The sequence below is a fragment of the Amblyomma maculatum genome, chromosome 9, assembly GCF_055883805.1.
Source record: "Amblyomma maculatum isolate TAMU_Amacu chromosome 9, ASM5588380v1, whole genome shotgun sequence".
NCBI classification, from domain to species: domain Eukaryota; kingdom Metazoa; phylum Arthropoda; class Arachnida; order Ixodida; family Ixodidae; genus Amblyomma; species Amblyomma maculatum.
The window spans coordinates 15,515,100-15,537,965 of NC_139352.1; the positions used below are offsets into that span (position 1 = coordinate 15,515,100).

The following is a 22,866-nucleotide window of genomic DNA, read 5'->3' on the forward strand; positions in this document are numbered from 1 at the left end:
GTGCGCCACTTATCACGAGGCGTCAAGAAGCAGCTGTTCATCGGCCTTGTACGTGACCCTCCATGTACTTACTGTGACTGATTTTACGAAGGAAGCTACAAGCATGGAGCGTGCCCTGCTGTAGACTTCTGCTTGCCGATGTCCGGCAACGAGAGTGAAGCCCTTCGTGAACTTATCTAAAGCATTGTGCGCGAAGAGCTGCAAAAGCTGACTTCTCTCGAGCAACACCCGTGGGTTGGAGGTATCTCGGATGTTGTGCGTGAAGAGCTCCGCCAAGCAGTGCCATCAGTGCCATCCACCAGTTGCCTGCGCCATTTGTCGTGACCTACAGCAGCGTGTTGCATACCCCTGTGCCAGCACCACTGGCACCCTGCAGCCCCGCTCGTCCTGCACCCCGATATCTAGTTTCGACTGGTGTGCCTGACGCTGGACTGCCTGTTCGTAAAGCACACGCATGGCGCACGGTGAATAATCTACCTCTGTGCTTCCACTGTGGCGAAACCGGTCACGTACTGCGCCATCGCCTGTATCATTGGATGGGCTTGTACGGATTCTCGCCAGATGCTCTTCAGCCATGCTATGGTGAATGACCCTGGAACATCGAACAGTACCTCAGCGATGTACCACCTGCATCCTTGCCGCGACGCTAGTCCAGGTCACCATCGCCGCGACAGTTTTCCTCGAGTCGCTGTTCATCCTTCAGGCAGTCCCCAATTCTACACAGGGAAAACTGAGGGCGGTGACCCTTTGGGGTTGGCCTGCCGTCGATAAGCACTAGGACCAACATCCTCCGCTCGCTGATTCGATAAGTCTGACCTCCGACCCTCCGCTCCAACCAGCAGTCCAACCACCTTCCGACGATCGCAGAAACTTTTCTCTGACGCCCCCAATTGATGCACCGAACGACCAACGAGTCCGACGACCTCCCGACGATCACAGAAGCTTACTTTCGACGTCGCAATTCGATGCACCGAACGACTCATCAGTCCGACGATCCATAATATGGCGCACTTTGTCGACGGTGAGCTGTTTTCCACTGGGATATACCGATCGTCATTGACAACCACTACATGACTGTCCTTGTAGATACCGGCTCCTGACTTCTTGGCACGGAACGTCGATAAGGACAGCCCTCCGAAGGGCATGTGGTGACGCTGCTCAGAGTGCGCACAGCTCGAGTCGAGATTTGCCACGTAACTTTCTCTTGTTACTTCGCTGTGTTGGCCGAGTGCTCCTAGGTCCTGATGCTCGGTCTTGATTTTCTTCGGGAAACCGGCGCTATCATCAACCTTCGTGTCCTCATTGTGACTTTTTCCACCGAGCGTGCAATTTCCGACGACTACACACCAGGCAGGCCAGTTTTCCAAGTGTGCGATGACCACGTCACTCCACTTCCACTGACCAGCTTGTTTGTTGCAGGTCAGTGTGACAGCCCTCCCGCCCTTCAAGGCTTCAGGGAAATGAACGTGAATTTATTGTTGAGCTTACAAGTCTGCATCGCTCAGGGGGTCATTGCGTTGAGTAACAAGTGACCTGAATCGCCTTTAAAGAACTTTAGCGTTGAATACTGCCATTTACCGCAAGGTACAGCCATTGCTTATTTTGATAAAGTCAGTGAGCCTTCTGCTCACTGTGCCCTATCGCTGGTCAACAAGACCCCCCTGTCCTCCGAGAGCCACTGGACATACTGTTCAAACTGACGTGAATCCTGCTTTGCCTCCTGACCAGAAACGCCGACTTCAAGCAATTCTCGATTCTTATAATGACTGCTTTGCTGTCACTTCCAAAGTGAAACGGATGCTGGTAGCAAAGCATAGCATTACAGTTGATCCCACTGAACGCCCTATCTGCCAACATCCCTACCAAGTATCGGCGAAGAAACGAGAGGCTATTCGGGTGTGGGCCGATGAAATACTCTACCATGATGTGACCTAGCCATCCACAAGCCCATGAGTATCGCCAGTTGTGCTAGTCGCCAAAAAGGACGGAACACTAAGATTCTGCATCGACTACAGGAGGCTCAACAAAATTACAAAAAAGGGCGTGTACCCATTGCCTCGAATCGACGACTCGTTCGACCGACTCTTCCGCGCCCGATACTTTGCATCGCTCGATCTATGCAGTGGATATTGGCAGATCGAAGTTGATGAACGTGATCACAAGAAGACCGCATTCATTACTCCTGATGGACTGTACGAGTTTAAGGTGCTTCCCTTGGGCTTGTGCTCCCCTCCCGCCACCTTTCAAGGAATGATGGACACTGACCTAGCTGGCCTCAACTGGCAGATGTGTGTCGTTTAACTTGACGACGTTGACGACAGCCTTTATAAGTGCCATTCGTGTGGCTGGCCTCTCACTAAAAGCAGAAAAATGCCACTTTGCATTCCAACAGCTCATGTTCCTGGGCCACATCATTAGCGATGTGGGTATTGCCCCTGATCCAGCGAAGACTGCTGCCATAGCTGCTTTTCCAACCCCCCCACTGATAAGAGTTCTGTGCGTCGGTTTTGGGCCTCTATGCATATTACACTCCTTGTGAATGCGACATTCACGCCACCTACGGTTATGCTTGACCTTGCCACACGGCTTCACGCCAATGCCTTTTCAACTGGAAGGGGCTGCAATTTTAATTACTTACTGGCGCCGCCATGTGGTCGAGCTCGGGAGACTGGCACATGCTTGTCTTCTTCGCTCAGAGAGCTCACTCGCTAGTCGGTTAGCCAGCCGTGCCTTCTTTCACCGGTGCTTGTGCTAGTAAACCTGCCTCTACCGGCTTCTGTGACTATATAGAGGAGACAGTCTGTACAGCATTGTTCCCCAATCTTGCCAGTAATAAATGCATTTCCATTTCGTTTCCATTCCATTCCGGAGCAAATGAAATTGCCATTGTTACTCTGGGTCATGACCACAGTTCTCACTATGCTCAGAAATGTGGCGGTCCTTGACGCTTTGACATTTGTGATCCGTTAGTTCCAGAGGTGGCACAATATGGCAAGTCCTTCTTGTGTGGCCTCGAAGGCCGCAGAAAGTTCGCAATGCATTGGCTGAATCCACTGTGCTTGTGTAGTGATGTAAGAGTCGCTTGTTGAAAGCTGGTCTAGCTGTGCGTTTTTATTATAATTGGATGTCATTTTCTTTATTGTTATTTGATTACCACTTGTCAGTAAGGCAGTCCCACTGTTATGATTTTGTCACAATGGCAAAAAAACAACAACACACACACACAAAATGCAAAGTGGAACAAATTCTCCACACTAGGGCGGTGCGGTTTACGACGTCACTGAAACATGATTATTTCGTCTTGACATCAGAATGACGAAATAATCCATGGCAGTGCAGTTATGCACACTCACTAACACTGGTGCAATGCTTCATTGAGTCAAAATGTGGACCCTTAACTTGCTCGCAGTGCTCTGTCAGAAAGGCTGTCTTAAATGGAATTTTGTGGTTGCAGTCACTTAATTGAATCGAGTTGAATTGAGCTTTATCTGTTTGTTAATTGCAGGTGTGTCTGCGAGAGGCGCTGTTCTCTTTCCTACCGCGCATGATCTTCGGCATGTTCTACAACCTGCCCCTGGTGAGCCAAGCTGCTCTCGAGCATTTGTTTTATTCTGCACAGTGGGAAGAAATATGTACTGGAAGGCTGAGAGGTACTTAAAAACAAGGATGCCATGAATTCTTAGGTGGCTAAAAAATGTTAAGTTGCAGTGCAAAGAGAAGGGGCAAAATCAAATGCGTTACAATGCTTGACATAATGCTGAGCAGATACAGATGAAACTGGTAACACTGTTGTTTTGGGTTGTTTCTAAACAGCAGAAGTGTAGAATCACACATGTCACCAAGTAGTTGCATCAATATGGAGGCATTCGATGAGAAAGATTACTTCAAGACTTCCTTTAGGATAAACCTGGCTCAAGCTTTCGGATTGATTCAGGTTTTCGGAATCTGAGCTTAGCAGATATGCATCTGAATGTGTTGGCTTGTGCAAGATGACCAGGAATGAACTTGGGGTGCACGACCATTAGTCAGTAGTTTGCATCGGAGTGCCAGTTGACTTATACACCGGAAGATATGGCACTCTTTTGTTTCATAGCGGACACTCAAAAGAAACTTGCGTAAGCGGTGTACCTCAGCAGGAAACAAGTGGACCTGAACCGAGGCAGTTAAGGAGCTAGGAGTAGTGAATAAACTTAGGGAGCTTGCTGAAATTGGGTAGCTCATAGGACAGGAATATTTGAAGGGAGAGAAGCCTCTCTTCTGTAATGGCCATGATTTGCTGATGACGGGAATGGTAACGATACCTTCATGTTGCTTGCAACCTGCTTTCTTTTGAAAAACTGACATTGTGTGTCTAAAAGAGCACAGTTTAGCATATTTCTGCATTACGTTTGTATTCCGAGCCATTTTTCTGAAGGTCCGGCATGGCCTAAGTGGCTGGAACGAATCGGCAATAATTCTTAGTGTAAAAGTTGGAGCCTAGTAACTGTCATTTTGTTTGGCTCTCGAAGCATCTCCAAATGTGTAGTGTGTGAAAGTTTTTTATGTGCGTTAAGAATTCTGGAGCACTCGGTTGCATTAGGTGCAATGTTGTATCCTTTTTTTTTTGCACTCTTGGTGGCTTTTGCTATTGCATGGTGTGCATCGTTCAATGCAGGAAAGCCAACTTAAAGGGATGCTGAGGACAGCTTTATTCAGCTATTGTTCTCAGTAAAAAAATAATTCTTCAGTGGCCCTGAACTTTGGTTATGCATCGCGGTTTCTCGGCCTCACCAGGAGCGTCATGTCGAGCAAGAACAATGCATAGCACTCGCAAAGCCTTGTGGCTGCAGTGGCAAAGTCGAAACTTTCAATAATAGGACTGGGCTACGTGCAGGGGTGGCACAAGTTTTGTATTGGCTCCACATTCCGTTGGATTGAGCGATTGAGGAGAGATTATGCAGTTGTACCCCCAGGATGACATTTGAAATACACCTATAGCATAGTGCAGTCTGTGTTTCACCATCAAGAGCTGCTTCCACTAGAAGCTATCTGTGCATGTGTAGGTTGTCCAAGGCGTGTGCTCCCACTTCTGCACCGGGTCTCTGCGGAAGCACATCAAGCTAGACTATCGGAACAGATCAGAATATGCCAGACTTTTTAACAAGTGTATCTTTTCTTCCTTTATATGTTGATTTTTTTTTTTTTCAACCATGTTTACTGGAATGGCAAAAGATGGCATGCCAATTTCTGTTGAGTATAAATCGTGCTGGCAAAAAATTTAGGAACGATTGCGTTTTATACACCAGAAATAATGGTGTAGATATCTGCATCAAATGCTGTCGTTTCTTCGCCAGAAAGCACTTTTGACGTCGAAAGCTGCTCTAAAGTGAAATGAGCCAATCACATCACTGAAACAGTGCCTACTTCTGTGATTCTGATCAGTTACTCCTTTGGAGCGCTACAACAGCTGCAACAACAGCAGAGATTTTCTCAGAGTGGTCACTACTGATGCCAGAGAGGGCACTTGTATGGAAGCTTGTATCATCGAGGTCCTCTCGTCAGCGCAACTGTAAAAGCAGTTACTCCTTGTTGGGATGAAACACCCCTCGACTGAAGTGATCGGTGCCTTTCATTCCCCAGGTTCCTGGTTGTCATGCGAGTGGAGTGTTCAAGGCATTCAATCGCCACATGCTGCACAGGCTCGGTGTCAAAGTGCGTCCACCGGTGAGTTGCCCCCTCTGCGGCAGCCATGATGCACAAGGCTCACATTCAGGTGTGTGGTGCCTATGGTGTGCCTATTGTGTGGTGCCTATTATGTAAAATTTCCACCTCACATTATATGTGGATCTGAACACATTTTAGGCATAACTCAGAGTTCTGGTCTTGTTATTACTCAGTGCTATCAGCATCAGGCTTCCAGCGAGAGGAAGAGCATCTAGCAGTGGCATCAGCTTACTGTTTCGATGATTTCGGTTTCCCGACACTGGCCCTATGTCCCTCGCTGCCGCGGCATCATTACGGTGCTCATGATGCGCACGCGACCGGAAGCAGGTCGATTGCACCTCACAGAATGTCAGGACCGCGAAAGCAGCACTCCTCATTTTGCGCAGGACTTACAGGCCTCTTCAGCCAGCTGGCTACACCCTACAGCCTAATTGCGGATGCTTAACTAGCGTTCCCGGGGTCGCGCTTTGTGTGGATCGGATAGCCAACACATTCAGAGGTGGCAATGAAGAGTTTCTACAGAAAGATGTCGCTATATCATGGGGCACCAAATTCTAGAACACTTCTGGGGTGTATATGCCATGCGGCTGAGTGCGGTGCTAGACATGAACAGGTGTGAGCATCGCATATGCTAACTGGCAGCTCGTGCACCGCCGTCCAGCATTTGAGCTGGTAGCAGCCTGCTGGTTTACAACAGCCGAGGACCATGTGGCTTCTGCATATATCAGGGCAAATCTGAGCTGCTCTTCTCCTCATGGTGCGTGAAATTGTCCGATCAGGTGTGTCTTCATGAGAAGGGTAGCAAACCAGCACCGACACAAGAAGGTGCATGGCACCATTCGACGCTTGGTGGGGCATTGGATGCGAAAGCACAAAGTGCGTGCGCCTCGTGGAGCAACCGTAAAAAATAAATACTTCTGTGAACCTTTCTTTGCCTGCATTGTATGCTGGTGAAAACTTATTTTCCTGTTTTTGCTGTCCCAAAAGTGCACCTCGTATTATATGCAGGTTTTAAGGTAATTACCATTCTGGCCTTTGGGGCTGGCTTGTTTGTTTATGCATTGTGGTTCATTAAATCTATGAATTAGGAATTGTAATACAAGACTTTTTTTTATGTACCTTGGGACCTGTACTGAACTTTCATGTCACAACCATTGTTTGCCTGCTGAAACCAAAACAGTGTGAAAGAATGAACTCAGTTAGAAATAAGTTGCCACTTGCACATGAGCTTTGCAGGGTGAATTGCGTATAGTAACACCTTAGACATAATTGAACAGAGAAAAACATACTATCAGATGTTTGATGTCTTATACCCCTTTGAAGCGTGGGTGACGACAGTTGTTCTGGTTTCAATAGGCCAGTCCATGCCGTGTGCATGAACATCATTGCACGTGCTCTCTCTGCAGGGAGGCGACGTTCATGTGACGCTCCTTTCTCGTGGAACCAAGTATCGCCGCATCCTGAACGAGGAGGAGGTGAGTGGCACAAAAGGGAAACTTGGAGCTAAGCCGATAGATTACTCCATTGAAAAACTACTTTTCTGTGCAGGTAGAGATGGCTGCATAGCAGAGGAAATCACAAATTATTTTCCCCAAACATTTACGCATTCGAAGTGCCCGCGATAAATTAACTGCTCTGATGTCATTTCTATTGACACTTTTGCAATGGATTGATCAATCTGAAAAGCCACTTCCAAAGACCGGAAACGTGGCCGGAAAGTGAACTAGCCCTGTAAGGCTGGTCAAACTGGTCATCTTGGCAGCACGGCAAAAATGCAGGCCACCTTGGGTGGCTCGCTGTTTGCCTCACCTTATGCCTGAAAAGCAGACGCTGTATGCTGTCTCTGGTGCATGACATACGTCTGCATCTTGTTAAAAAGTGTGTATGTTGTGTAGGTTCCTTGGGTAAGAAAGAAACTCAAGGGTGGCCCCAGACTGCAGAAAAAACAGCTGGTCGTGCTCATGCATATATGAATTGGCAACAGTGGCACAAGTGTGAGGCCTTTGGGGCATTGTGTGCTGTTACGAAATGTGCAACAAAACTTTGAGGGGTTTTCAAAAGCACACGAGTAGTAGTTGTCACGCTCTCATATGTTTTATTCAACGCCATGTGCGAGTGAAAAATGGGATGCACATTGCTCGTTGAATGATGCATCGTGCTGTTGGTTATCATGTGTTTGTTCACTAACTGTGCAGTAATAATGATCACAGGCGACCATTGCTGACTCATCTATGGTCATTGCAACTTCTATGTTTGTGAATTGCTTCCTGCCATTTTGAAAAAGATATCAGGGTAGGTTCTGCCCAACTGTAGTCTGCTGCGTGTCGGCTATTTACTGCGAGATCGATATAGAGATGCCGTCGCCGCCACTTCAATAGCATGGATCGGCAGCCGGCGGCTCTCGCAGAAACGCACACGGCGTCGTTTTGTTTCCAAGTTTACGGCGGGATTGCTGGCAAAGAAAACATGCCGTCTGCAAGTCATGAGGGATTCACTGCTTAGAATGTTAAGAAAAAACTGTAGGATTGGCAAATGCTGCTGAAAAGAAGGGCAGGCTATAGGGAAGCAAGGAACGCAACCACCCATCTTTAGATCTGCTGGCATCGTTTTGCATGCGTTTCTCGCTGTACCGAGCTGCCGGGCCTGGCATTTTTGTTGCGTTACACTTGCTGCATGAAATTTTTTTTTTCTGTTCACCTTTTCACCAGTGTGCATGTGTCATAGTCATATGGGTGTAAGACAAGCAAATTTATTGTCAATCATAGCGAGTGCATTTCGCCTCGAGAATTCAAGTGTCACTGTTGTGACATGGGGCTACGCTGTGAAGAAAATTGCCATCCGAAATGTACTCTCTGTGAGCAGTGTAGGTACCACTCATGCACTTTTCCCTTGCCCACGCTTATTTTTGTAAGACGAAGCCGCTGCGCCTGTCTTTGGCGCACAGCAGGGCACGGTGAAATCCGGGCTGATAATATACATAATTACTGTGCTATCATCTACCAAGCTGACACAGATGCAAGGATCTTGCTCTGATCTGCCTTAAAGAATGGAGGCAGCCTGGTATGCCACGCGGTCCCTGACTTGAAGTTTAAGCTGTTTAAATACAGTGCAGCTAGAGTACATACTGCTCAGCGGGCTTGCTGCGCTGTAGCTGTTACTGCACATCAACTCTGGCTAGACATAGCCAGCACTGCTGAGAGCTGTTACCTCAAAATGATGCCCCGCCGATACAGTGCAGGAACTCTAGCCGCTCTGGAAAGCTGACTGAGCATGTGTAATGTGCTAAGTGGAGTGGGTATGTTCGCTGAACTTGCTATGAGGCGAGTGCTTTTTAAAGGTAGCGACAGCAAATATGATAGTGTGACTGAAGAAAGAAAATGGGAGTCTGAGAAATATGGGAATTTTCAATGTATGTCGCGTTGATTAATGGTAAACTAGTAGTGTAATGGCTGCTGAAAATGCCACTAGTATGACAGGAAAATTTCACACTCGCCAAAATTTAACACCTTCTATCTTCTGCAATTAGTTTTCAGTGAAATGCAAGCTACGAATATTAATCACTGCGAAAACATTGCAAATAATTTAATAATGGGCACAGTTTTGCTCGAGCACGGGTACTTCTCTTTTCAGCAACCTTCTGGGTCATAAAAGGGTTGTTTTTGGTACCAATGACATATTTGCTACCACGGGACTGTTCCTAGCTAGGATGAAATAAAGAAACAAGTGTTAGGAGCACTAAAGAGCATTACTCGTGTCCGGCTTCCAGTTCTTGTGTGCCAACTCTATCAGCCTAGCCTTACTTAGTATTCCCCTTCAGTGTCCTTCTGAATTAAGATTGCTCGTCTGAGAGCTGCTGTTGCAAAAGAGGAAGTCAGCTGGAATTTGACATATATTTTTTTAAGACTTTCACTTGCAGTAAGCCCCAATAACAGAACTGCACTTAACTTCAACTCACTAGCTTTCAAACAAGTTGGAGGTTTCAGTGTGTCTTGTCTGACTGGGATGTATGTGTGAAAAATGAAACTAAGCTAAATATGCTCTCTCTAACCGTGATGAGAGAAGGTGGCTGGTTTTTTAATTATACAAGGCCTTTTTTTTTTTTTCTGGTAGCAGACAAGGGGGACACATGAGTGGGGCCAAAGCTATTGTGTTGTGTCAGTCAGTGAGGCTCATAAGGCAAAAAGTGTGTGCAAAGAACGCACTGAGCTTAGTGCACAAAACCAGGTTGTAGAAGGAGTGAATGACCAGTCACCCTTTCTGTTTGCACACTCATAATGGAGGAACTTTTATATTGGGGAAGCCCGCCGCTATAGCATGTTAGCGTTTTCACGACGCTCTGGCTACGTTGGCGTTTTCAAATCGGAGAGCGTCATGGCATTGCATCAGCAGGCTGTAAACCTGTTTAATGCTTTCTGGTTGTAGGCAAAAGTAAAAATAAAAATGCAGCCAAAGACCATGACAATCAAATCAAACTTTATTTTGTCTTTCAAGGAGAAAGGGGGGGACGGATGAAAACTGTCTAACTGCAGCTTACGAAGCCTGGCCTTCTTTTCTTTTTACACACTTATAAGTGTGTTACTTGCACTTGACTTCCAATTCGTACTTGCCAACCCATTCATCTTGGCTTGGATGAAAACCATGAGGGAGTTGATTTCGGTCGTGGGTGTTGGTATCCAGCCCTCCTACATTTACTTTGCTTTAGCAGTGTGCATGCCTCCGTACCGGAGGCCATCCGTGTGGTTTTTCACAAGTGTTGAGAGTGCAGGCATAAAATACTCATGACCAGGTGGATGTGAAAGAATACTGGTGGTGGCCTTGCATTTTCCAACTCTGTGCTTTTTTAAAAGCATTGTTCACAGGTCAGGCTTGACTAGCACTTGCAGCACTACATTTCTCAAGTTATCCCGCACTACCACAGGGGTGATTCACCACATATTACTAAATTACTACATATTACCATTGGGCAGTTATAGGTATAAAGGTGAAGTGGATGTGAAAAATTATCATACTCTGAAAGGCAGAACAGCACCAAATAAGCCATTCAGTTCTAATTTAAACATCTGGTAACATGGTGGGATTGAGCGCTGTTGGGTTCTCCACTGTCAAAGCCCCAACTGACTTGAACCTGTGGAACGTGACAGCACAAGCATAACCACTGTCAATGTCCAACAAACAGTTTTAGTCTATCCTTCCATTTCTCCACTGTAGTGGGAGTAAGCATTGTTAAGGGTGGTTTCAGGAGTGAACTTGGCCCCCTTAAAGTGAACCACGAGTGTGTAAAAAGCGCCACAACTTGTTTCCTTTTCTCTCTTTCTTCGTCCATTCAGCTGCTTGCTGCAGCGAGGAAGCTCCCGGGAGTGTCTGTGCAGCGTGTCCAGTTCAACCATGCAACCGAATTCCGTCGCCAAATTGAGGTTTGTTCATGTAGTTCAGTATTCATTGAATTGCTTTGATGTTGAATGCCTGGTGCATGATGTTGCAGCAGTGTAGCAACTTGAATGCATGTGCAGCATAATGCCGGGAGGAATTCTGGGCTCTGCTGGCAGGAGAAGTGAATGGACGATGGAATCAGCCTCCAATCATTTGGAATGGCAAGTGCCAATCTGGTTGCGCTCATCATTTTCCATCTGCTTAAAGAGGAAGCACATTCTGTTACTGTCTACTTCTGTTGTCTTAGTTAGGCGTCTCTTTTGTTGAGTGATGTTAGAAAAAAGGGAATGAATTGCAAAAGAGCTGAAAACTGGGCGAGTTGGGACAGATTCATTTTGTTGTGCCACCGCAAGAACAAGGACTGAGATGAAGAAAGAGCAAGTGCAAGCACTTGTTCTGTCCTTCTTCGTCTCAGTCCTTGTTCTTGTGGTGCCACAATAAAATGAATAAAGGGAAGACTGATTTGCTTTATGCTCGAGATCAGGTGCCTAAATATGACTGCAGATTTTTTTCTGCACTCTTTTGCTGTGTTCCAATAAGTGGCCTAGATGCCCATCCATGGCAGGTGGAACGTCATAGAGAAAACTTTAGTGCACAAAAAGAACAAATTTGCTGCATAGAAAAAAAAATCAGGCAAAGAGAAGTAGAAACACCTTTATTGTGTCGCTCACTTATTGAATGCAGTCAATTCTGTTCTTCATCTCAGCAACTTTGTTTCATTGCATCTTTCAAAGCGAACATCTCCTGTGCCATCCATGGCTTTGAAGATTTTGTGCTGCGCTAGAGAATGTTCCAAGGTGAGGTGGCGAATCAACACAACCCGAAATATGAAAACAAAAAATAAGAAACCATTTTTGGGTTTCGTGAACATTATAGTCCGCCACTCAGCTGCTTACCCAAAACCTTTCCATCGAAATTCTTAACGCTGCTTCATGCTGGGCATCCTGGCATTGTGAAAAGCAAGGCGATTGCCAGAAGCCGTGGCTGGTGGCCGCAAATTGACGGTGTTGTTGCTCAGAGCGCAAAGAGAACTTTCCAAGCATACCATTGTGCACTGCGACGCACTCAACATATGCCAAAGGCCCTGGTTAAGGCTTCACATCGACTGTTGGGGCCCGTTCATGGGTCATGCATTGCTGGTCATTGTTGATATCTATTCAAAGTAGGTTGAAGTTATTGTATTGTACAGACTGTCAGCAATGATATCAAAAAGAGCGGATCTGGATCTTTCCAAACACTGATTTCAAAGTTGTTATTTCATTACAGAACCACACTACATGAAGTCACTGGCAGAGTGCTGTGTGAAATGTTCATGAGAAAAGGTTTCTGAGGTGCCTGTGAACATTCTTCAGCCAAATCTGCACTCTTCAGTGCTGCATAGTCAACGTGTGCAGGAGCTATGGGTCGATAGTGGGTGCCATTCTACACTGTTGCTGAGTATCTGTGGGAGACAGCGTACTAACAGAGAACTTTCTTCGAGAGCATCTGTGGGTACATTTATGTATTATGAACAGCACAGGCCATTCTGCAGTGAGAGTCTACCTCAGTGATGGTACTGTCTAGCATAGGCATGGCAGCCACCTGTGTGAGTCAAAGAGATTTCTGTGCCAACCCCTCGGCCATTGAAGCCTGGACCCTATATGTATAATGGAAGACAGCCATCCACTAGCTGTGTGTGACACCATCTTGGAGTGAAAATAGTGGCCCTGCCACTATTTTCACTCCAAGATGGTGTCACACACAGCGCATTTTGTTGACATGATGTTTTTAGGTGGCTTTGTTATCATGCTTGACGCAACTACAACTGAAGGTGGCACCAGCGGAGCAAGTTAAGAAGGAAAATGGAAGATTAAAAAAAAAAAAGGGGGGAAGATTTTTGTGTATAAATGCGTCTTTTTAGGAGTAAAATTCAGTTGAAACTATAGCATGTGTCCTGTCCTTCAACATTCTGTGTACGTCTTCCTTGTTGTGCACTAGCCACTGTGTCAGAATCTCTACACCGACTAGCCCAATTAGGAGCATTGGTATCTCTCAATACATGCGCGCTTTTTACCTTTGTTTCACTGAGCCAGGTGGGTGCTTAGTTTTGTTTGAGTAAGCCTGAAAGATGTGGGCCCAAAATTTTGCCTTGTAGTTCTTTTGTCTTTCTTGGGGTTGAGTCCAAGGACCACATTGTGGCTCCACATTGTTGTGCATGGCACCTCTAATTTGGGCAGGATTGCGCGCTGTCTCCAACCATTGTGAACCAATTTGGCTGAAAGTGTGTGGACGGGAGCTGGGAGCTCCTTTCCTGTGAGTAGCTGCATATGGGGTAATTATTCTTTTTCAGGACTCCCGCAGGTTAGAAATCTGTACCTAGTAAGTGCTTCACCAAAATTAAAACAGTAGCATAAGAAAAAAAAAATGCGCAAGGGAAGAATGAAGTGACGAGCTTTTAATAAGGCACATTGTTGGTTTTTGTGATCAAAGACAGGAGCAGTACTGTGTCGTCTCTTTGTTTCGTCTTTTTGCTGTTCTCTTCAATCTGTGGGTAGTATCCTTGGAGAACTTCAGTGTTTGGAACTCTCAGTACACCACTGGAGAACTGACTAACACAAATGTCGTTACTTCTCATGCCTGCCGCAGCTCTAGAGCATTCACTAAACCATGTTTTCGTTGCCTTCTGTGAAGCATTGTTTGCATTTTTCAGCTAGTGTTTATACGGAGTAATGCTGGACGTGCTCATACCACAAAGCGGGAAGAATGCCGTGACATGTGTGTCGGTGGCTTCCTCCGCAAAGTCCTGGCGGATCTTGTCAGTATACAGAACAACTGCACCATTAACTTTGGTCGGGAGGTAACGATAACTAGTTCTTGTCACCTTGTTAAAACTAGTTAGAAGGTAACTAGGTATTTCAGTCTTGACAGGGGTGGTTTACTTCACTGAAGACAAAATGGAAAAATGGTTTAATGCTAACATTTTCTGTGCACACTCGGAGTACCCAAATTGTTAACACTGACCATCTGGAATGGCAGTCTAGTGGGCTGTGGCCTGCTGTATGCATGTATACAGCAAGCGTCACTGGTGATTGCTAGTTGTTCCAGGGTTTCAGCGTACTCATAATTGTTTATCTGGGCTTACTGGAAGCAACCAATAATTGGCTCCATTGAATTATAAGAGGATGTCATCTTGTAATGCAATGGAGCCTAGTATTGGTTGCTTCCAGTATGCATGTGAAACTTATGTATATATTTATATTGTCTTTCCCCACTTAGGATCTTTGCCCCACAATGTTTCAATTGCATTGGAGAAAGCGATCAGGATCTGTTACCACAACGAAATACGTTGACTACCAGGCATGTAAATGAATGCAGTCATGAGCATTGCTTCCCATGCTAGCTGGCTTCTACACAGCTTTTTGGATAGCGGTTAACTGAATGCATGTTATCTCTAATGGGCATGATCCATTTAGGTGAGTGTTGTGTTTGACCCAAATGTAATCCCTGTGCCCCTCCTAGTCAGAAATGGCTGCAGTGTATGCTGAGGTCAGTCTAATAGCTTGTCCTTGAGGCATGAAAAAAGATGAGGCATGATATGTGCATTTGTGTGACGTTACACCAATCTGCCCTTCGCTTGCCTCTCATCTGCAGGTGATGGCAAACACTGACGTGCTCATTGGCATGCATGGTGCAGGGCTGACGCACGTGCTCTTCCAGCCGGACTGGGCAGTACTTTTTGAAATGTGAGTAAACTGTGGGTGAGAGGGCGCACTGCTCAGCATATGCATGCCTAACTCTGGCACCCACCTTTTCTCCACATTGATTGGCTTGCATGATGTACACCAGATATCCAAGCAACCAGTGAGAGTAAGTGACATCTGTACTTTAGTCGCTGGATGTCTGCCTGAAAGAAGTTGGGTACTCTGTGCAGAGGTGCCGTGTTGTGCAGTGGATACAGTTGATTGGCCCAATGTGCCTCTCCAGGTCCCGCATTACTCGGTGGTGGGAATGATCAAAGTTGTATGAATGGAAGTGATGCCCGAATGCGTCCAGAATTGTTTTTGTAGGGCTGGCTTCGCCAACGCACCTGAAGCAGGCATTGAAGGCACCCAACAAAGCCAGCCTGACGACGGCATGGCAAAAAAGGATGCACAGTTGTACGTCATTTTTTGCTGTACAAGTCACGCTCTTGTATAATGTGCATGAGAGGAATAATCAGAAAGAAACAAGAGTATACACTGGAAATGACAGTAATATACTGCCTGAACCGCACGTGAGGAAACTGGATGAAAATGGATGACCAGTTACAGTATTTGAACTAGCTTCATGGAAAGAGTGTTAACTCACAATGGCGAAAAAGGAGTAGACAACTGATTAAAAATTGGCAGAACACCAGAATGGCAAAGTGGAAAGCTCAGTCAAAACTGCACGGTGTGAGAACCAGATTCATTCGAAAGAAAAGGAGTGGGCTCTGGACCTGTATAGAATACAGAAAATGCGAGGAATTGCTCTGTGATATAAAGAGGCAACACCTTTGAAGTGAGATCAAGGTGTATTGGAATTGGAGGCTGCAAAATAGGTTTAACCATTTCTGTGGTAAGGATCTGAGAGCAGTTCATTATATTTTGCTGGAAGGTAAAGATGTGTGATGCAGGTGCAAGCACTATCTCCGAGCCCCTAGGGTACAGAGGTAATGAAGGTATGTTGCTGCTGTAGGTGTTAGTAAAAAGCATTTGGAGGATTGATGGCTAAACACTAGGGAACACAAAGGCATCCGTGGTTCAGTACTGGTATTGTGTGGAAGGATATGCATTTAAAAAAAAATGACAAGGGTTCAACGCTGATGAACCAAATATTGAGCGAAAGCATTAGCTGCGGGTGACCGAGCGTTCTTCTTCTCTTTTTATTCTTCCTCAGCCCATATATAAAGCCCCGCTTTAACCAACCCATATGAACGGGCCTTAATGGCCTATAGGGGTAACGTGAGTGCCAGGGTCCTAGCAGGCTGATTCTCACATAACCGTCCCATGTGAAACGAGAGACCCAAGTTGGAAGCTCCTGCCAGCCTGTGTGTCACGTGGTGTGTGACGTCACAGCATCACGTGGGTAAGACGTAACTGCGGCCGGGTCACGCGAAGGCTTGAAAGTGCGAGTAGTATTGCTTTCGCAATAAAAGAGAATTTCCACGTAGCATATTGAAGCTTGTAACAGATTGGTTAGAGAAAATAATATCAGAAAGAAAAACTGTTTGGTGAGTCCAGTCACCGCCCCATTTCAGAGAAACACTTCTAGCATCCATCCACCTATTCAGTGGGGCAGGTGGTGGTGCATGGTTTGCCTAACGATGGACGTTTTGCACCACACTCTTGCCTCATTCTACCACATTACCAGAGATGGCGCATGGAAGTTTTGCGAGCAGGAGCATAGGCAGCGAAAATTCTATGGTGAAGGCGAAACACAGGTATGTTGCACATGGTGGGGAATGCTAACACTTTGCAGAGGCGAATAATGTCATGTTTGTATTTGTTCCGGTGACTGTTATCACCAAGAGCAGTGCACTTGTGCCTCTTTCCATTTAAAGTGTGCATAGCACTGTAGGGAGGGAAAGTGATATAATGACGGGAAAGCTGGGGGTCTCTGTCGGCGGTGAAGTGGCATTCACGTGGGTGATTTTGGCGAAGATGGATGTGGAAAGATGTGGAAAGAAACTCACCCCTGCTCTCAAACTCACATATTCACATGGGCAACAGAGAGTCGCCGAGAGTAGAGTACACTCTACCGAGAGCGATGTCGTTGTTTTAAGCAGCTCGCGGCATGACAGGAATGGAGCGGAAAGTATGCAGGACAGCCGTTTCTGACCCACTAGCATCTCTTTGCCACTCAGGGAAATCATTACGACAGCAACTTCAGCAAAAAAAGCGCACAAAATAAAATAAACAAACTCGTCTGCAAAGGAAGGGGCCTGCAGAAGAAGGGTAGAATACAAAAGACTGGGATGAGGTGGATTTTATCTGCTAGGACCCTTCCCTGCGCTTTTTCCCCTCTCAGGGACTCTGGGATTATTCGTGCTAGCTGGCTGAGTGTGTCCCCCTGCACGGCGGCCATTGGCGCAAAACTGGAAGCTGCGACACTCAGCAGCCCATTAAAGTCGTGATGCAAGCGCAGTCGCCCTCGCTTAGAGAGGGATTCCAGTGCCCGCGTGATTACTGCTTAAGGTGACCCTGATATGGGGAAAGAAAATGTAGTGCTGTGAACAACTGGAACTTAAGAGGGATAACAAGTTCATGATTCCTACATCAGACATCTTTTATGCTTGGGTATTGCATACATTTCTCATTAACGTTTCCTTTTATTGCGAAAGCAATACTGCTTACAGTTTGAACCTTCAGCGTGGAACGGCGGTGACCACCATTGACCTTTGACCTTTAGACGACCCCCGTAGACGACCTCAAGCTGGCAGGAGCTGCCAACTTGGGTCTCTCATTTCACATGGGATGGTTATATCAGAATCAGCCTGCTAGGACCCTGGCATTCACGTTACTCCTATAGGCCACTAAGGCACATTCATATCGGTTGGTTAAAGCGGGGCTTTATATGTGGGCCGAGGAAGAAGAAAAAGAGAAGAAGAAGAAGAAGAACGCTCTATCACCCGCAGCTAATGCTTTCGCTCAATATTTGGTTCAGCAGCCTTGAACCCTTGTTATTTTTTTATGCCTCATACAAAGATAGTGTTCATTTTGAGTGGGCATGGTTTTGCAGCTTCAACTGTGAAGATCCGGTGTGCTACAAGGACCTGGCGCGACTGCGGGGTGTCAAGTACATCACCTGGGAAGATAGCACGAAGCTTCAGCCAGAAGATGAGGTGAGTGCAGCTGGAATGCATTCCTGTCCAGTACATTGGCTGTCAGAAATAAAACGTCACTTTGAAGGGAGAGATTTTCAATTTTGCGCGCTTTTAATTTTTTAAGGGCAGATAAAAAAAAGGAATATAAGCAATATTTAATTGTAATGTCTTTCTTAAGACGAAATAGACGACTATTTTTCCATATTTTGCAGTACCGAAAAAACACTGCAAATTATACTTCGTCTCACAAGATATCTGCAGCACTGCGAAAGGCAGAGGAGCCCTTGTAATTGTGCTGTTAAGTGCCTCTCGCTTCTGCGCACTATAATAAAGAATTGTGCTCCTACTGTCACCCTCGCCAATTTGGGGGGCGAGAGGCTTATAGGAGCACAATTGCCTATTGCAGTTCGCTTGATCCTGATTGGACCGACTCGCCTCTGCCTTTTGCAGTGCTGCAGATATCTTGTGAGACGAATTATAAGTAACATATCACTGAGCTAGTTTCACTTGCCTAGGACACTTAATCTTCTTTAAAAACTTCGTAACATTTACTGTAGAATTGCTCAATAGTACAGTCACTTGGAATGGCAGAAATCTTACAATATAGTGGTGTCTACTTTATTGTGGTGGTGTATATCAGTTGTTGGTGATGACATGGCCCTGAAAATTCTGTCTAGTAATTGAATGGCTGGCCACTAAACACGTCTTGTTGCTTTATGAAGAAAAACAACTCGAAAAAAGCTTTCCAGCCTTTCCTTATCGTCTCCTTGTGGCATTTTCTTTTTTTTTTTCTTCTTTCAATTGAGATTTTTTTTTTTTGCATCTTATAGAAGTACCTTTTTAGCATGAATGGGCTACGAATACAACAGAGTTTGATTTCATGCAAAAACCAAAGTCTTGCATGAACACAGTGTCATTTTCCACTAATTTAAGAGGCAGTAAATGAGGTGCAGGTGACAGTCAAGCGCAGCAAAACTGCACGTGCTGTGTGTCCAATTCTCTCCACCGCTGCTCCGTGTTCCCTTCCCTATTCCTCATTGCACTTTTACTCTCTTCTTGACTGAACCGCACTGCCTTATCTGCACGTTCGTAGCTAGCTTTTACTGTTTTTTTTCCTGCGCACTTTGCGTCACGACTCCAAGACCCTAGTAAAAATGCCTTCTTCTCCACTGTGTGTTGGTTTTTCGAAACTGATGAGTCTGGTGGTAAAGCCATCTAAAAAAAAAAAATGCACCATTGTTGTTTTTGTTTTTACAAAAGAGAAAAATTTGCTTCACAATCCTAGGTTATGCACATGCGGCTATGTCATTTCATGAGAAGTATGTTGCCACGGTCAGACGCACTTGACTGTAACCTATTTTTATCAAAAATATCTTTACTATATGGGGGAAAATGTAGTCTTCTATGGGAGTTACACTGGGACTTCAGTTATCCTAGTTTACTATAGCGGAGTTCTATTGTATATGGGAAAACATGTATGCATACATGTCACACTGTGGTGGCTTTCTTTGCTGCGATAAGCGTGGTGTTGCACTGCATCCTTATTTTTGTCAAGTCGCACTGAAATTGTACACATGCCATAGGTGCCTAAAATTTATTCTTTTTTTTTTTTCTTTCCTGTCTTGCTCTCTGCAGGGACACCACCCAACTCTCGGTGCTCATGCCAAGTTCACGAGTTATCACTTCGATGTCGACGAGTTTATTCGCCTTCTTGGAAAGGCTATCGACCATGTCAGGAAGGCATATCCTCCAGCCATTAGTGAAGCTCCCAGTGAAAGAACTCATGATGAAATGTGATATAGTTGGTGTACCAAAGTTACTAACGAAGCACTTTGAGGTACCACTGACACAGTTTACCTAACGATTGGCTAGTGAAGGCTGAAGCTGCCACGAGTTTGTGGTAGTGTCTGACATTGTGATACACGAGGCCTTTCTCTGTTGTGCTTGCCAACAGCCACAGTATGCGTAACGGCAGAACTACTTGCATGTAAGAGAACAAGAAAGGACTTTATTGCTGTGCAGCATTAAGCACAAAGGACATCCTGCACCAAGGGCACCCAGGCCAGCCCTCTCCAGTGGCCGCCGCTCTCCTTCCCTCCTGGCTAAACTACAGCAGTGCCGGAGTACAAGAGCTCTATGCCTGCCATAATGTCACATGTGCAGCCTCCTTCCCTCCTTTCTCTGGCGATGATGACAGTGTGTGGTGGGCATGGAAATCGAGAGTATAGGAGCGAAAGAGAGTGTAGAGCACGCAGATGCATCATCGGAGTTGCGACAGAAGGTGATCACTCCCTTACCTCCCCACCCTCCTGAACTGTACTTGCTGAGTGTTAACTATGCTGCTGAGGAAGAGAGCAGTATTGGGGAGTTCTCCAGTAAAGGGTTATGCTCTTTAGCTATTCCTCGATGCTTGTGTTGTTTCTTCCGGCCACCAGTGTGGCTAGCTGAGCAGCGTATGGATCTGTGAGCAGAGCATTAGCCCCACTGGTAACCCCACAGAGGCATTTACAGAAGTGGTAAATGTAGACTGGTAGGGGTGGAAATATGTTGAAGTGCAGAGGTTCTAAGCATTAGCATGTTGTCTGACAAAGCTTGATAGTCTCATCAGAACCCAGTGGTATTTTACAGATTGACACTGCCAGTGGCTTATTTCATTCTGTGAGTGGGCATAATTAGGCCATGCCCTGAAGAATTAAAAGAGCATTTCACAGAGTGGTCTGCTGTTGCATCTCTGAAATCAAATAAATGCATTCTACCAGAGAGTGAACTGCTGCGAGACAAAAAGACAGTTACCAATGGTGGTTGCAGCAGTGTAGTGCGGAGAAGCAACACATGCACCACTGAAATGTCTAGAAATGTCAGCAATCGGAAACACATCTTGTGACTTAGAAGGGCTGACAGGTGGTGATACTGTGAGCTTGTGTCAGAATCGCATACTGTTGTACATAGGCCACCTGTAACCCAAGGATGGATTTTGAAAATTATTTTCAGGCTGTTCTCATCTTTGCGATGGTGGTATGGGCTGTGGGGGCTGGACGCTGAAGCCTCCTTGCCTCTCTTCAGCATGCACTGCACAGTATTAATGCCGCACCAGCAAGCTAGTCTCATCACCTGCTTTCTCTTCCTTTTGTACTGCGTCTAAGCACCAAGTGCAAAAGAACTGCTCTGCTGGCTTACTAGTTTGACTACCAGCACATGCCGACACGATCCACACAGTACTCAAATGGGGTGCTCTTGGTATCTGCCTGTTTATTCCTAAATCCATTCATCTTTTTTCTGCTATGGTGGCTCAGTGGTTAGAGTGCTTGGCTATTGAACCTAAGGACGCGGGATCCAATCTCGGCCATGGCAGCCGCTTTTCGATGAAGGCCAAAATCAAGGCACTTATACTGTGCTATGTCATTGCACGTTAAACCCCAGGTGGTTGAAATTTTTGGAGTTCACTACGGTGTTTCAAAGCCATGGGATATGAAAGATACCCGAATATGGGCTGTTTTTAAATGTACCTCTTTTGTGAATAAACCGTAGTTGTCAGTGCGCATTTCTCCCGTGTGCTTTGGTTGTCTTTTTTCCAAGTATAGTGTGCAGTGTCGCAGTGTAGTGCGCCGCATAGAAACGTTGAGTTTGCTAGGAATTCTAAAAGTCTGTATTAGTGCTTTCGAATTAATGGGGAAAACATTACGGCCGATTTGCATATAGTTAATCAAATGCAAAGTAGATGCATAGCACTGCTTAACCGTTGTACTTCAGCGCGTTAAGCACGGCGAACCTGCGCCGCAGTGCCTGACGGCCCGGATTCATCCATCGCGACGCGAAGCAAACACGCGGCGCAGCCGTGCCTCCAGCTTTCCTTACATCGTCTTATCTGTTCCAATGAGGTTGTGACTACTGAGTTATATTCTTTTGCCTCCCCCCCCCACTTATGTAATACCCTCGAAAGAGGGCCTTTAAGGGTACTATGAATAAATAAATAAATGTATTGTAAGGAAGCAGTTTAATGGTTCGCACAGCAATATATTTATCCTACGTAGCAGCTACGAAGGCCAGCTTTCACAGCGACAGCTCGAGCTTCGTCCGCTTTGTCGTCTTCACTTTATCGTCTTCGGTGCGACGTCTCTGATTTCCTCTTCTTTCTCCTTCTTTATATATATATGTATAGTGAAATTGGTTTTATTGAGGGTTCAACGGAATATAGTCCTCTGTAAGCTGCACGGCGAACAGCACAGGAACATAGTCCGTCTAGGCACAAACCAGCGAGCTCGAGCAGCGCAGCGGCACTTCGTTGTTCTCTTCCTCGTGTTTCGTGACATCCGCTCTTCGTTCACTACAATTTCCCCGGGAGAGAAGAGGAGCCACCCTGGCGACCTATGGCGAGGGCAAGACGAGCGGGTCGTAGTATGTTTTGAGGCGGCTCACGTGCACAGTTTCGCGGCCGCGATGACGCATGTCCGAAGAGGGAGTGAGTGGCTCCACGATATAATTTACAGGGAAGGTTTGGTGAACGACGCGGTAGGGGCCGTGGTATTCAGTTCGAAATTTCGATGACAATCCCGGTTGGGTGCCAGGAACCCAGAGCCAAACGAGGGACCCTGTAGGGAAAACATGTGGCGTCTGATCTTGTCGTGATGATGCTTTTGGCGGCCTTGAGATTCCGATGTTAAACTGCGGGCCAGCTGGCGACATTCCTCCACATGCTTTGCAGCGTCAGACAGTGGAGTCCACTCGGAGGAGTCAGGATCGACGATCCACCGTGGACAAAGCCTCGCGCCCATAAAGGAGGAAGAAAGGGCTAAATCCGGTGGTTGACTGCGTGGCGGTGTTGTAAGCGTACATCACGAAAGGAAGAACAGAGACCCAGTTAGTCTGATCGGCGGCAACGTACATCGTGAGCATATTTCCGAGAGTACGAT

General features: G+C 46.1%; 1 protein-coding gene and 1 long non-coding RNA gene across 8 annotated transcripts in view; one reads left to right on the forward strand and one right to left on the reverse strand.

Annotated features, from left to right (window-relative positions):
- Positions 1-21,862, forward strand: part of Eogt (EGF-domain O-GlcNAc transferase) — a 48,339-nt gene extending 26,477 nt beyond the window's left edge. Inside the window, exons 10-16 of one of the 6 annotated variants that reach the window (XM_084578256.1) lie at positions 3,506-3,577; positions 5,620-5,703; positions 7,110-7,178; positions 11,031-11,117; positions 14,764-14,855; positions 17,872-17,974; positions 19,592-21,862. In XM_084578256.1, the coding sequence (XP_084434382.1) occupies positions 3,506-3,577; positions 5,620-5,703; positions 7,110-7,178; positions 11,031-11,117; positions 14,764-14,855; positions 17,872-17,974; positions 19,592-19,753 (669 nt within the window). In that variant the 3' untranslated portion in view covers positions 19,754-21,862. Of the gene's footprint in view, positions 1-3,505; positions 3,578-5,619; positions 5,753-7,109; positions 7,179-11,030; positions 11,118-11,213; positions 11,464-14,763; positions 14,856-17,871; positions 17,975-19,591 lie in introns of those variants that run through there. The other 5 variants (XR_014700597.1, XM_084578257.1, XM_084578258.1 and 2 more) reach the window with 5 other exon arrangements.
- The window catches only part of LOC146178419 (uncharacterized), a 71,903-nt gene that overhangs the window by 14,086 nt on the left and 34,951 nt on the right, over positions 1-22,866 (reverse strand). The window lies entirely within an intron of this gene.